Genomic DNA, 15261 nt, shown 5'->3' on the forward strand with positions numbered 1-15261 from the left:
ATCTCCCTTTCCTTATTTCAGCTTTTATTTTCTCTAAATGTCCTATTGATGGAGGGGAAACGAGAAGCTTCCGTGTGCAGCTGGCAGCCAGCGGGCATCGCCACACCACGTTAACAGGAGGCAAATGAGAAACTACAAAATAGCCAGTTAATATTTATCATTTATTCAAGAGCTGAAGAATGCCTTGGGTTGTGAGATGCAGAAAGTTCAATCTGCTCGATTTTTACAAAAATATAATGAAGAAATCGATCCTTTTTGAGGACGAACAGAATCCGATCACTGGAATTTGAAACTTCCAACAGTACAGCATCCTCCTAACCTTCAAGGCCAGGCATCCATCAGTCAGCAGGTGCAGGCAGTGCATTGCCTACTGCCATCTTCACAGTAAATTTAGGAAACCTCGTGAAAATCCTATTTCACACAGGCCATAAAGGCAGGAATCTCACAGGCCGGCTACTACTCTTAAGCCTGGTTAGGCAATACCAGTGTGTCCTTTCATCCTATCCCATCTACTAAAAACTCAGTATTTGTTGACCCTTCTTCCAGTATGAAGCGGGAAATGCACAGAGATAGGGCAGCACCACCTGCACCAAGCAGGGGAGAGGAGCCAGGCCGGGTAGGGGAGCTGCTCCTCCTCCCCGCCCTCAGCGCGTCCAAGGGAGGGGCACGAGGAGCCCCACCGTCACCCACCAGTAGCAAAACAGCGCGCGGGCGCGCCCGCCCGCCAAGGCGAGTCACACCCGAACCGTCCCTCGGCCCACCCACTGCGTGCCGCTCCGCACGTCGCCGCCCCGCCCACGCTCGCCACAATTCGCACGCAGGCACGGCCACCCCAGCCGCCGCTGCCTGGGCCTTGACCTTGGTCCGCCAAGCTCCGCCCCACGAGCCGCGCGACCGCTCTGCGTCACACCGGCCGCTCCCCGCCGCTAGCCCCCGCCCCGCCGCGGCGGCCGGTGAGAGGGCGCGTGTCTCAGCTGTTTCCGGCGCGCAGGGCGCGGCACAGGCGCAGTAGCGTCGCCCAGCTGGGTGTTCCGTGCAGCTGTTGTTATTGCTAGCGCTGCCCTTCTGCCGGCTCCGCTGGGGTGGTACCGCGCGGCCCGTGGCCCCGAGGGCGGCAGGCTCTGCCTGGCGCTCTGCGGCGGCCTGGGGAGCAGGGGGAGGTGGGAGTCGGGAGCCGTTGCCCAGCAGGTACCTGCCGCCACCGGCGTGGGCCGCGTCGCCCCGGTAAAGAGAGAGGACATATGGGGGGGGTTGGGGGTGGAACACAGAGGGAGGGGGGTGCACGACGAGCGCGTGCCAGGCACGCGGGACTGGCGTGATTGACGTAAGGGTGCGTGTGGGCATGTAACGTGGGACCGCCGGACAGGGCCAGGGGCATACGGGGACGGGAGAGGACAGGACGGAACAGGAAAGCACAGGGCGGTACAGTACAGGAATTGCTGCTTGTTTACGGGTCGCTCTCGAAGCCTTTTCTGCGAAATGGTGCAAGACAGGAACAGAACGCTCTCCCTCTCCCGGGGCAGGAGGCGACCTGGTGTCTATATAGCACCCCCGCCCGCGGCCGTAGCCTGGAACCGGCTGCACGGCGGCGGCAGTGACCCAGCAGTTGTGGGACAGGCACAGCGTAGGTTCAGGCAGCTGCTGAGGAAACAGTAAGTAACGATGCTGCTGCCTGTGGCTTTATCGCCTGGGCTGTTACTTTGCCGTCGGCCTCTGCCGGCTTTAGTTTACCTGTCGCGTCAGGCACTTGTGACAAGAGTGAGAGAAGTCTGGACTTGCCATTTCGGCAAATAAGGGACTTGCTCCAGCGAACGATTTCAACACAGTTCTTACATACTGTGTAAATGTATGATCTGCCCCAGAAACTCCTTGTACAGCAAGGTTTCTATACTCACCTTAGTTTTTAAGATAGGACACTGTTGAACCTGTGGCTTGCTACTGGAGTTTTGCTCAAAGAATTGATATGCTTCTTCCCTGGGAGGAATTCTGCAAAGGGGTGGTAATACAATGACAGTTTCATTTGAAATTTGGTCTTTGCACAAGATAAGTTACTCAAGAGAGAGATGTTTCTCTTTATTGGAAACACCAGCAAGCATTTCTCTGTGTCACAACAGCTGTTAAGATAAATGGGCCCTTAAGCAATAATGTGATGGAATTAAAATGTTGGAATGGCCTGAGCAGTATCTCTGTGAGATCACTTGATTGGAATATTTATCAGACTTTACTGAACTAAAAAAAGAAGCTGAATCTGCATTAAGCAATCTGTAATTTTAGTTTAACTTACTAGTTCGGGGCTTTCATTGTTTGCTGTTTTGGTTTGTTGTCTTATTTTCTTTTCCAGATAACACCGTGTTAGAAGACTTACTTATTGAAATAATGTTTTCTGGAATGAAGTAGACAGCAAGGCAGAAGAGGTGCAATTATTTATAAGTTATGACAGTTCATTTATCTTTAGACACATACTTGTTTTTTGTGATTAATCCAAAAAGTCTTTGGTGGAAGCAGAGAAACAAATGCCTCTATTTGTATAGACCTAAAGTCTGCTGGAGGATAAATCATGCCATTCACCCAAGAGTTTTTCATACAAGTGAGCCCCGGTGTAAATGGGCCAGAAGCAGAACATTTTGGTATAACAAATACATTTACAGCCATGAATTTTTATACTACAGAGTTTCTAAACTTTTAACCTCCTCTTCCAAAGGACTTACAAAAGTGAGCAATCGCATGTCACGAATTAAGAGTACTATAGAATCTGTTTCAAAGGCAGTGTCTGGCACTCACAGTGAACTGGTTTCACGGATAGCTCGGTTAAAGTCACACTCAGGTACTCTGGGAAAGGCAAATAAAAGTAATGCAAATGCAAGTAACATCAATGCAAATTCAGAAAATGATAAACAAGTCGCAGATGCCAGAACACAGGATTGCACCAGAGGCCTAGCTGCAAAGAAATCCACTTGTGCAACTGAAACCTCAGAGTCTATGTTAGTAAGCTCAAGTAGCACTAATCAAGAGAGTCTACAAGATTCAGCATTTAGCGAAAACCACCTTTTTCATGCAAGCAACTTTTCTACACATTTTGGAGAGACTTATAACTTCATAGCTGATCATATCAACTGGTACTTCAGTAATAATTCCATTATGGATCAAGAGGGAAAAAAGGATGGTTTATTACAGGACTCTAAAAGTGAAGGGAAGACTAAGCTTGATTCAGCAGAAAATGCTCTAATAACTGAAGAGAAGACTGTGGATTCAGCAGCTGCTTTCACTCCTGAGGCAGAGACTCTGGGTGCTGAAAAGGCAAATACTGCTCTTCCAGTTTCCACTAAAAAAAGTATTGCAAACTTTCTTTCATATCCCAGTAACAGTGTACAAGCTTTTGTAGATAGTTACATTGGTGGGTTGGTTCCCAAATTAAGATCTGATGCTAAAGTTGTTTCACAAGAAAAGAGTAAACAACCAGAGCAAGAAGTCCCTGAGAAGGTTGAGGAGGACAAAGCAAAAGAGGCTAAGACTGCAGAAGAAAGAGAGAAGCATCTGTCTCTTCAGAGAGAAAAGGCAAGTCTTTGTTTAGTGTTTCTTTATATGTTACTTCTATGTGTATTTTATACAAGTATATATACACACTCTGTATACATGTATACATGTAAACTTGCATGTAGATAGATACATAAATATGTAGTACATAGAAGTACATGTATACATAGTTGTGCATGTACATAAAAGTTCATATATATTTACACACATACATGAAATGGATGAACTTATGTATACCTACTTCAGTTATAGAAACTTACATATATATGTACTTATGTGTGTATCCTTTTTATGTAAGTATATGTAAGCTCATTTATAGAGTGTACACCTATGTATAGTATATACATATGTTTAGCTCATCTATATTTAGAGAGAGAGAGAATATCTAGGTAGATATAGATGATTTTGTTGTAATCTTGCACTCCTTTGTGGTTCAAATACTATACCTTCAGAGTTGTCCTACATGCTGACATGTGTATTTGGTGTATAGTTGCTGTGAGCCACCTTTATTTTTCTAGTAAACAGAGTCCAAGGTCGCTTGTTTACATTGGAGCAATGCTTATTACTTGCAGCCTGTAGCCGATTTCTCGTACAGCATGCTGTCTGTTACTTCTCAGAAGCCTTAAAATAAGTTTTGCACCTTTCTTAAAGCAGTTTTATGTTACTTGTATAACTTCTATCTTTTTTTAGATTATTGCAAGAGTGAGTATTGATAACAGGACTCGAGCTTTAGTTCAAGCCCTACGAAGATCCTCTAATCGAAGAGTCTGTATCAGCAGGGTTGAAGAGCTGACCTATCATCTTCTAGAATTTCCAGAGAGCAGAGGAGTTGCAATTAAGGTGCAAACAATCTTTATGCAAAGAGACATAAATATCTGCCAGACAGCTGGCACAGAATAGCATAAAACTTTCTTCTGTGTTTTGGGGATGGTGGTATTTTCTATTTGTAAAATTGACAGTGTGACTATCTCCCTTCATAGCTGTTTTTTCAGGTGGTTCAAGCAGATTCATTTGTGAACTACCAGCAGTTTAGCTAAAGGCTCTTAAAATGCCAGTGTTTAATTTAGAAGCATACAGCATTGTCATGTGGGTAGATATAGCTGATTCTAGTGGTTAGATAAAGGTTGTACACTGTGTGCTCTGTTGCAACTCACCAGATGGGAATGTATGGTACAGTTGATCTGTATATGCACAACAGTTTTTATGCTTGTTTGCATGCTTCCTTTGAAGAGATGTCAAGAGTGGAGTATAACCATCAATTAAGTTCACACAATCTAGTCCTACTCATTCTTTCCTGCAGTGAGAGGACAGGAGGTGGGTGCTAGACTATTCTAGCAGTACTAGCCAAATAACAGCGTTGTCAGTCTCATGCCTTTTTCCACAAGCTGTAATGGATTTATGGCATAGATTGCAGAACTGCTGGAAAGGAGATCTTTGGGATTGGAGTGGGCTGGATTAATCATCCAGACAGGGTACAGGTCAGTTGTCCACTTTAATAGATGTGAATTACTGCACTGTGAAAGTACATTCACTACTCCCATTTTTATTACAATACTCTATATCTTTGTGATAATAATTTTGCATTTAACAATTAATTGGTGTGAGAAGGATTTTAATGTTTGTTTTGTTTTAATATTGACATACCTGGAAGATTTCTATTTTACCTTAATTCTGATAGTTACTTCAGCAATGAGGCATGTATGACACATTTTTCTCCCTTGCTAGAAAGAGAGATGGATAAATACATATTTCAATTCAGGGGGAAACTTTTCCTTGGAGATGTTCAAGGTGAGGCTGGATGGGGCCTTGAGTAACCTAAATTAGTTGAGAGGTGTCCCTGCCCAGGGCTGGGAGGTTGGATTAGATGATCTCCAATCTTCCATCCTAGGCCATTCTATGAATATATTACTACTTTACCCAGCTAGTAAATTTAAATACGGATTCTTTTGGTATAAACATAAAATTAGAATGAATGATTTTTGTATTTCTCAATAGGAAAAATTAATCCCATGCCTACTGCGACTCAGACAGGCAAATGACGAAAGTCTTCAGGCTGCTGTTAGAGAGACTTTAGCTGTGATTGGATATACAGACCCTGTGAAAGGCTGGGGAATTCGAGTCCTTACTATTGATGGAGGAGGAACGAGGTAAAAGCTCCTTTTTTTATATACATGTAGTCTTTTACATACTGGAAATAAAATTTAACTTTCTCTTTAATAAGTTGGTGCCCAGAGATGCAATTTAGATTTATGTTATATTTGATTATCCAAGTGATGGGTACTATTTTTCCATCCATTTATGCTTAAATTTCCAGGCATTCATAGTTCTATGACACTGAAATTACCTATCCATTTAAAGCTGGCTACATGGGTTGGTCTTCTCCTTTTGGAGGTAAATGAAATGGATATTTGAGTTAGCATGCACACAAGTTTAATCTCAGAAATACAAAACTGGTGCCAAAAGCTACAGGTACTTTATGCTGTGACTATTCTGTTGTCTTGCACTTTTATGGAAGGTGACCTGCCTTAACTGAAGTGATCTCATACAAAGATGCTAGTGGTAAAAGCTAGTCTGTCCATCCTGTTAATGTATATTTCTTCTACATCAACTAATGCTTTTTACTTCCTTTAATTTATGCACCACATGATGTTAGTTATGTGTGCTTTAGTTCTCTGTGAGTTTATGTACCTATTACAGTTTGTAAAGAGTAGTAGCAGAAGCCTGTTGATGAAATAGGAATTCTGATGTTTACTGAAAACTGTTTTCAGGCATATTTGAAGAAATCTTAGTGGCAAATATTTACTGGTTCACGAATCTTTATTGGTAGAAAAGGGAAGTGTGAAGTCTTTGTAAAGCTGTGTTTTTGCAGTCTTTTTGTTTCCCCAAGCACATCAAAATCAGTTGTCTTCAAAAAGGAGTAAGTGTATGTCAAAACTTAACATTTGTGTTTCCAAATATGCATTCTATAAAAGTACACCATGCCTACATGTATAAATAAAGTGTGTTAATTTTTCTGTTAGATTTCTAGAGGAGTGACATGATAAGATTTCTTACCTTTAAGAAGCAGTATCTACATCTGTAACATTGAATGAAGTGAGCCTGAGTACTGATTGGTGACTGGCTGTTGTGTCACTTAATAGGTGGCTTTCAGCTGGTTATAGTTTTGGACTAGGTTGGCTACTGCTCTTCAGCACAAGCCAGGAGTGATTTAGGGGGCAGCACAGAGAAGGTGCCATTCTCAGCAGACTGTGTTGGCAAGAAAGTACTTTAATATTCCTTTTGCCATACGCAGTTCCCTAGCTGTAGCCCAGCAGACTTAGCAACTTGCATGCCAGATACTCAGCCTTGTGCTGCAGAAGCACGTGTCTGATGGTCTGGAATTAATCTCTTCCATTATTTCAGATACATTGAATTGAGGCAGAAAAAAAATGCACAGACAAAAACACTGTCCCCCAAGGGCCAATATATTAGAACCAGGCCTCAGGCACTGTATGGTATAGATGGAGCTAAAATCTATCCTGAGTGTACATGCACAGATGATTATCATCTCTTAGCCTTTGCTGCAAAACAGTATGGTTTGAGCTGTGGAGTGCTATTTTTGGTATGCCTGAGTATGTAATTTGTATCGAGCATTCATCATTACATTTCATTTGTGTTCTGCTACTCTTTCAGTCCATGACATATTCATGGTTCTTAATGTTGTAGTTTTTTTAATTATTTCATTAATTGTAATTAAGCAAAGGTGGGCTTAATTAAAGCAATGTGAAATAAAGCTACCATTGCATGTGAAGGATTTCTGTTTTTCAGGGGTTTAGTTGCACTTCAGACTCTACGGAAACTAGAAGAACTAACTGGAAAGCCGGTTCATCAGCTTTTTGACTACATTTGTGGTGTAAGCACAGGTAAACTTTTAAGCCACAAGCTGGAATTTTTCCTATTAATACAGCAAAAGAATTTCTGACAATAAATATAGTTTTTTGCAGAACTTTTAGTTTCTGACTTTGTATGCTGGGAAAGTACAGGTGTGACTTCTAAATAATAACTTTAGGTGGTTCATGATGCACTTGTAACTGTAAACTGATTTGTCATTTAATCAATGAAACCTTTATTTTGTGCACAGATAAAAATATCTTTACAGGCAACTAAGGTAATGCCCTCCAGGGATTGATACTGAGCCAGCAGTTTTTCCTGTCTTTATTAATGACATGCACGGCTGGACACAGTGGGTGTGTAGCAACATCTTGGATGATTTAAATTAGAGGAAGTGATCAGTACAGTGATGCTTGACAGGACCACTTGAGGTTCAGTAAAGCCAAATACAAAGCCATCCATCTGAGGTGGGCTGACAGGTTAGAAACCAGCTTTGCAGAAGATGACCTGATCGTGTGGGAGCAAGTTGAACGTGACTCATCAGTGTGCCCTTGCAGCAAAGAAGGCTGACCACATACTGGCTTGTATGTGCAAGGTCATACCAAAGAGATTAAGAGTCTCTGGCCACTGTATGTCTAGTTTTTGGTTCCCCAGTAGCCCTCAGTCTGTTCTTTTATGTACTGAGTGAGCTGGCAGACAGTCAGTGGGCTGGAGGTCCTGATACATAGGGAGAGAGTGCAAATCTGGGCTTACTTAAGGATAAGAAGGCAAAGGGGAGGCCTTATTACTGCTTCAGCTGATAGGAAAATACATAGGAGACAGAGCCAGACTCTTCCCAAAGGTGTACAGTGATAGGGGAAAAGCCAACAGACAAGCTGGAATATAAAAAGTTACAACTAGTTGCAAGGAATCATGTTTTCCTTGCAAGGATGGTCAGACACTAGGAGTTGTCTGTATGGGTTCTGGAATCCCCATCCCTGGAAATACTCAAAATTCAGCTGAACAAGTCCTGAGTAACCTGTTGTAATTGAACCTGATTGAAAATGAGGTTGGACTGGACGACCTCTAGAAGTTGATCCCAGCCTTAATCACTCTTGTGACGTATTGATTTGCTTCTCCCTAGGAAGGAGGAAGCTCCAAGGCATAGTCATGTCTTTCAGAAATACCAGACCTGTAGCAGCATAATGCTGATTTCAAAGATAAGAGAGATGGTGTAGTTCAGTTGCTAATATAAATTCACATTCTTGAATTTTCTTGCACTATACATATCTTCCATATGGTTTAATTCATAAATAAAATTAAATGCAGATCACTGTGACTAGAAAATGTTTGTATTTCCAGGCATTTGCTTAATAGGCTCAAAATAGACTCAAATGTGCTGGCCTCCTCCCAAGAATTTAAAGAATACACTTCTTTCCTAGTTTTCTATTTTGAGCTAATAATTAGTGACATTGAGATGGATTGTCTGAGGGATTCAGTCATTGGCATACTGTGATTAAAGGTTCTCAAAGCATATTGGTTTCCAGTGCATTTTCCTACAAAGCCCTCTGAATTGTAGTTGTTTTGAATGTATGTGAAGTTTGCATGAGAACTTCACATCTTCACATAGGGATGTTCTCCCAAAATACTCCTCCTAACTTACTGGGAACTGCCTAGGGCTAGTGCCTCCATGTATTCTTCCAGCCTTCAGTGATTTGCAGTTGAGGGAGAGACCTCCTTAAATAAAGCTGGCATTCTTCTGTGTTGGATTTCCACCTCCCACCCCCCCATCATGTCTTTCCAGTTTTGTAATGCATTTTGAAAACCTTTCTAGTGGTAGAAGTATTTTTTTCAGAACTCATGAATCAAGTTGAGTCATGGTATTACATGTAGAGCTGCAAGCATCCTCAGGAGATTATCTTGTTTCCCAAGGGAGGGATCAGCTGTGTGTGTTTCACTATTGACAGTTTTCTAACCCTTTTAAACCTCTTCTGAAAATCTGTGCTAGTTCTCTGCTGTGGGAAAACCAATCCAAATTTCTAATGTGGATCTTACTATTGCAGTTCAGTTTCTTTCATCTTGTCTTGACTGCCCAGGAGCATGGATAACAGATTCTTTCTTTTCTCTTTGCAGCAGCCTTCTGTGCATTTAGAGGCTTTTGTCATAGCCTGCTTACTCAGGCTTTCCTGACAGACTGATTTTGTTGACCTGTCGATTTGGGGGGAAATTTTTGTGTATTTTTTTTCAATTAGTCCACATCTCTTTTGAGTGATACTATTCAGGTCCAGATATAGCACATCAACTGAAGTCTTACTAATGCTGAATAAAGAAGGAATAATTTTCTGTCAGAATATATTCTTCCCTGTCTTGTGTCCTACTAGTCAGCTATATCCCTGTGTTCTTCCCAGGTACACTCCTCAGCCTCCCAGTTTTTAAGTATTTTTTTCCCCCTGAAGTGTTTGCCATCAAGGCTGAGGTGGTGGCTGGAGTCTGTGATACAGAGCAAGATGCATCTATAAGCATCAGGAACTTCTTTCACTGAACTTCAGCTTTGATTTTGACCTTGCTCTCCTTTGAATGTATGGTTATCATCCAGCAGGTTTCAGCAAATGTGTACTGTGTCTTTGATAACTATCTTTTGCCACTTGTGTGCTGATAAAAACTGCAGGCTTTGCTGTTTCTCAACATGAAATGGCAGTGTTTGTTGTGAATTTCAGCTCTTTGAAGCTGTTCACTAAAACAGCAAATGCATGATGATGTAAAATGGAGAGTTAAGAGGAAAAGAAGGTATCAGAGGAAGCATGACTCAGAAAGATTGTTTCTCTGCTGCTAGATGTTTAGTCTGTGTGAATAGAAGCATGTGGTGATTTGACAGCTTAGTAAGTTTCTCTTGATGAAACCTTGTGTCAAGTAGGCCCAGGTTATGTTAGGAACTGTTTAAAAAACAAAGAGCACATGTATTCACTGTCAGCTGCCATGGTGGTGAGGTTTGAGAAAGCAAAAGAAGCTTCAAAGCTATGTTTCCTTTAAAGCCACCTTTAACTTTATGTACGTCTTTCTGAATATGTGTTTTATTCTTGCTCTGTTTCAAGAATTTACTCCCTTTTAAGTTAATTTTATTAAGACCTATTGCATTAATCTCCAGTTTGGAAAAACCTCGTGTCCTAATTACCTCTAATGCTTAATTACCTATCCTCACAGTATTGCACAATTAGAGTTAAAGGCTGCATATGTCCCTTTTAGTTTAATATATCCACGAATTGCAGGGGTGCATGAATTGTATTTTTCTATACTCTTTTTCATGATATTCTGCATGCAGGATTTTTGGATCTGGTGGGTTTTGTTCCTTCAAGGGTACATCATCATTATTTTAGGCACACACTAGATGGCAGTGTGTATAAATGACCGATTGCAAATGGTTGCAACCAAACATGTTTCTGACTAGTCAAAACTCTCTTCCATATACAGTTTTCCTGTAGTTTTTCTTTCCTGACTCAGCATTTGCCAGATAGCAAGTAATCCTCCCAACTGTATTTTTAATACCACAGCATGGATTTCCCTTGCTCATTTCTGTTTCCACATAGAGCAGTGGATTTGCTTTGTGCCATGTATTTGTTTTGCAGGGATGAAATCTGCAAAATGAATTAATGCCATTTTTCAACTTCTCATAGTTTTTGAAAGTAGACTCTTCCTTTCATGTGTATGTCCTTCTAAAATACAGTCTGTGCTCTCTGAGCAGGAATATAGAGACACAAATCTCAGCTGATCTTTTAAAGATAGGTATTCTGCTAACCTATGAACTAAACGAACGAGTCCAGAGAAGGGCAACGAAGTTGGTGAGGGGTTTGGAACACAAGCCCTATGAGGAAAGACTGAGGGAGCTGGGATTGCTCAGCCTGGAGAAGAGGAGACTCAGGGGTGACTTTATCACTCTCTACAACTACCTGAAGGGAGGTTGTAGACAGGCGGATGTTGGTCTCTTCTCCCAGGCAGCCAGTACCAGAACAAGAGGACACAGTCTGAGGCTGCGCCAGGGGAGGTTTAGGTCGGATGTTAGGAAGAAGTTCTATACAGAAAGAGTGATTGCCCATTGGAATGGGCTGCCCAAGGAGGTGGTGGAGTCACTGTCATTGGAGGTATTCAGGAGGAGACTTGATGGGGTGCTTGGTGCTTGGGTTAGTTGTTTGGGTGGGTTGGATTGGCTGATGGGTTGGACGCGATGATCTTGAAGGTCTCTTCCAACCTGGTTTGGTTTATTCTAAATTCTAAATAAAGTTTATTCTGAATGGTAATCCATCTTTATGGTCTTACTGCAGGCTATATTTTACATTTTGAACTATTTCTCTTCCAGGAGCTATATTAGCTTTTATGTTGGGGCTGTTCCATATTCCTCTGGATGAGTGTGAAGAACTGTATCGCAAGTTGGGATCAGATGTTTTTAAGCAGAATGTCATTGTTGGAACAGTCAAAATGGGTTGGAGCCATGCCTTTTATGACAGTGACATATGGGAAAAAATGCTCAAGTAAGTAAAAAAAATTATCAGGTGGAAAAATAATTAGTGTCATGTCTGAGAGCCTTTGCTTTTGGTACTGTTTCACTGGTGAGCAAATGCTTAGAAAACTGGAAAGGATTTGCATACACTTTCAGTCTTTTGAAATATCTGTTTCCATATTTACCAAAACATTGAAAGCCTTTAATGTAATGATTTCTGCTTCTGGGGAATAGAGTAAGCTTTAATGGACTGATTTCTGATTATATTCCTGTGTGCTTGCCAGCTCTGCCTGATCTGACTCATTATAGATCTGCTACAAATTTTACTAGCCACCTGCTGTGTCTTTTTCCTTATAGGAGACATGCTGAGAAATGAAATAATGTGCTGCAGTAGGGATTTTTAATCTTAGCTGCTATATTGTGGGTTTTTGCCCATTGTCCCTTCCTTTGAAAGGGGAAATGAGCTGTAGAGATTGCCATAAAAAATACCCTCTGTCAGAGCTGCCAATGAAATGGTATTTATTCAGAGATAGGTGTGCAAATACATTAATGGATATTCAGGAAAAGTTACTGGCAGAAAAAAATGGTACAAGTTCTATTACTTAGTGCTATTCTTATGTGTTTGCATTCATATTTATATTGTTGATAATTTTTAGCAACCTAATATCATAGCTTCCCAAGTAGCAGCTAGCGTGGCTACTGAAACAACCTTCTCTGAGAGCAAATGTAAAGTGGTAAAAAGTTGATTTGGATAAATGATGACAATTTGAGAATATGCTTAATGTGTTCTATGGGGTTGAAAGAGATTTTTCCAGAAATTATAGTGGAAATACTTGTACTTCCTGAGTTCTAAGCATCTCACTTCTTCCCTGAAATGGAGAGGCTTTCAAGTACTTTGCTCTATTTTTGCCTGTTTTGGGGAATAAGTGTGCTTATGATGTGGATAACATGAGTTATCTTCTCAGCTATTTGGAGTTCATGGGGGTTTTGTTTTAGAAAGGAGCTTTGTTATTTTTCTGCCATTCCCCTTTTCCTCTCCTGTCTAACTAAAAAAAGTCCTGTGAAGATCAGATTTACCTCATGTGAAAGTATTTTACACGTCTTTAAATGCTATTATCCTTTGCAGCTACGTGTAACACAAGGGAGGTAAAGCGCTCTACTTCTGTGCAATGGACAGAAGTCAGGCCACTGTTATTCTATCCATAGACTAAATGAAAACTTAAATTTAGCAACTGACAAGTGCTTTTTGTTGTCCTAATTCTGCAGCGTTGAAGGAAGATGCTATGCCTGCACAGCATTTCATTGAAACAGTAGGGATTCCTTTAGGCTTCTGTGTGATGTGGAATTGACAGGTTTTGTAGCATCTCGTTATGGCAGTAAGAAGGTCTAGTCTGATTTTCAGTCATTGCCTGGGAAAACAGGTTTATGTTTTGATTTGGATTTAAAACATTGCTGGAGGTGTTCAGGAGGAGACTTGACAGGGTGCTTGGTTGCATGGTTTAGTTGGTTGGGTGGTGTTGGATGATAGGTTGGATGCGATGATCTTGAAGGTCTTGTCTATTCTATTCCATTCTATTGCCTTATGTGTGCTGGATGGGTTTTTGTTGTTTAAATGGCAGTAGGCTTGTCAGCCTTGCTTGAAATATGCAATACACATTTAGCCCTATGGTTATATTGATGGTATTCTTTTCTGTCAGAAAGTATTCTTGCTGCAAATAATTAAGCTAATGTTGCATTAGGCTAATGTTGCATGCAATCATGAGGCTTATCATGAATTCCATTTCAGCAAATGGCAACTAATTTTGGTCAACTGGCATATTATTCTGAGTGCTGTAGGGAATTATTTTGTCTTACATATATGTGTATTTTACTTCTTCCTATGTACTCCTTAAGTTGCAATTTGGAGACTGGTTTTAATCAGTTACTTTTATTGCTTTCTTATACTTACCATGCATTGCTCTAACACTGTATTGAATTGCATTTGACTTACAGTTCAAAATTTCTTGTTTCAACTTTTGCTTACATGTACAAGTTTTCTTCTTTCATACTGTCTTGAGAAACTACTAGAGAAACTTGGTGAACATCTAGGGATTTTCACAAGATTACAAATTCCCAGTATGGGTTTTTAGTTATCTTGAAGCAATCAGGCACTATAAGGAGAGTAGGGTAAAAGCTAGGAACATGGGTTAATATGTTTGTTTGGGGTTCCATGTAATGACACTTCAAACCAGTGTTTGTTATGCAAATGGGAGTGTAAACAAACTGCTCTGCAGTATCTAGATGGGCAGCAAATTCTGGACCAGTTAGTCACTCCAGACACGCTTAAACTTTCCAGTGTTGTTGGTGAGATGTTCTGTATCCTTATGGCACACGCAATAGAAGAGTCTCCTGTAGGTTTGGTAAAGGTGTCATAGTTTGCTGGTACTTTTGTGGCTGTTAGAAGTGTTGGAAAGTTATAATTTTTCCTTTTGAATTGAATGCTCTTTCTCCAGACTGTTTGATTTGACCCTGGCTGTGGCCCAGTAGATTGTTTCTTTAAGCATATGGTTAGCAATCTGTTCATCATAGCATATTTCAGTAAGTGTTGCAATATTAGTAACTCGAAGCAATGAAGTAGCAGTGTTTGTAAAGGAGACTCGCTTAAGTAGGTCATGTCTAGAGGGCATAGGATGCAGACAGACACAAACAAAGCAGATAAATGGAAACCTAGCATGGGAAATCAAATTATACATAAAGTAATAACTCATGAGTGGCATAATGTAAAATGCTTACAGGATTTAAAATAACTTTAATATCAGAAGTGATTTGAGTGTTGTCATGGATGATTTAATGAAACATCTGTATACTTGTGGTCAGATGAGATGATTCTGTGTGCGAGGCTTGGAACTGGCAATACAGAAATTCTGTTACAGTATCAATCAAGGGACTGTTTGCAGTCTCAGTTACCCCATTTTAAAGAATGCTTCTGATGCAGGATTAGTGAAAAATAGCCAGTGACTGAAAGGGAACTCACACAAGTGTACAAATTAGAGCAGTCATTTGAAATGACTGAAAGAGTTGGGGCTATTCGGTCTGGAGAAGAGAAGGCTCCGAGATGGCCTAATTGTGGCCTTCCAGTATCTGAAGGGGGCCTACAGGAAGGCTGGGGAGGGACTTCTCAGGATCTCAGGTAGGGATAGGACTAGGGGGAATGGAATGAAGCTGGAGGTGGGGAGATTCAGGCTGGATGTGAGGAGGAGGTTCTTCACCATGAGAGTGGTGAAGCCCTGGAATGGGTTGTCCAGGGAGGTGGTTGAGGCCCCGTCCCTGGAGGTGTTCAGGACCAGGCTGGATGAGGCTCTGTCCAGCCTGATGTAGTGTGGAGTGTCCCTGCCCATGGCAGGGGG

At 41.3% G+C, this 15261-nt stretch overlaps 1 protein-coding gene across 2 annotated transcripts in view; it reads left to right on the forward strand.

Annotated features, from left to right (window-relative positions):
• The first annotated feature begins 1013 nt into the window (after positions 1-1013).
• Positions 1014-15261, forward strand: part of PNPLA8 (patatin like phospholipase domain containing 8) — a 44389-nt gene continuing 30141 nt past the window's right edge. Inside the window, exons 1-6 of one of the 2 annotated variants that reach the window (XM_068170030.1) lie at positions 1014-1224; positions 2342-3555; positions 4225-4374; positions 5530-5681; positions 7342-7436; positions 11735-11906. In XM_068170030.1, coding sequence (XP_068026131.1) covers positions 2434-3555; positions 4225-4374; positions 5530-5681; positions 7342-7436; positions 11735-11906 — 1691 coding nt within the window. In that variant the 5' untranslated portion in view covers positions 1014-1224; positions 2342-2433. The remainder of the gene's footprint in view (positions 1225-2341; positions 3556-4224; positions 4375-5529; positions 5682-7341; positions 7437-11734; positions 11907-15261) is intronic. The other variant, XM_068170031.1, reaches the window with a different exon arrangement.

The sequence above is a fragment of the Melanerpes formicivorus genome, unplaced genomic scaffold (assembly GCF_026170545.1).
Source record: "Melanerpes formicivorus ecotype bairdi unplaced genomic scaffold, bMelFor1.0.p_v2 SCAF_3, whole genome shotgun sequence".
In the NCBI taxonomy this organism is placed as follows: domain Eukaryota; kingdom Metazoa; phylum Chordata; class Aves; order Piciformes; family Picidae; genus Melanerpes; species Melanerpes formicivorus.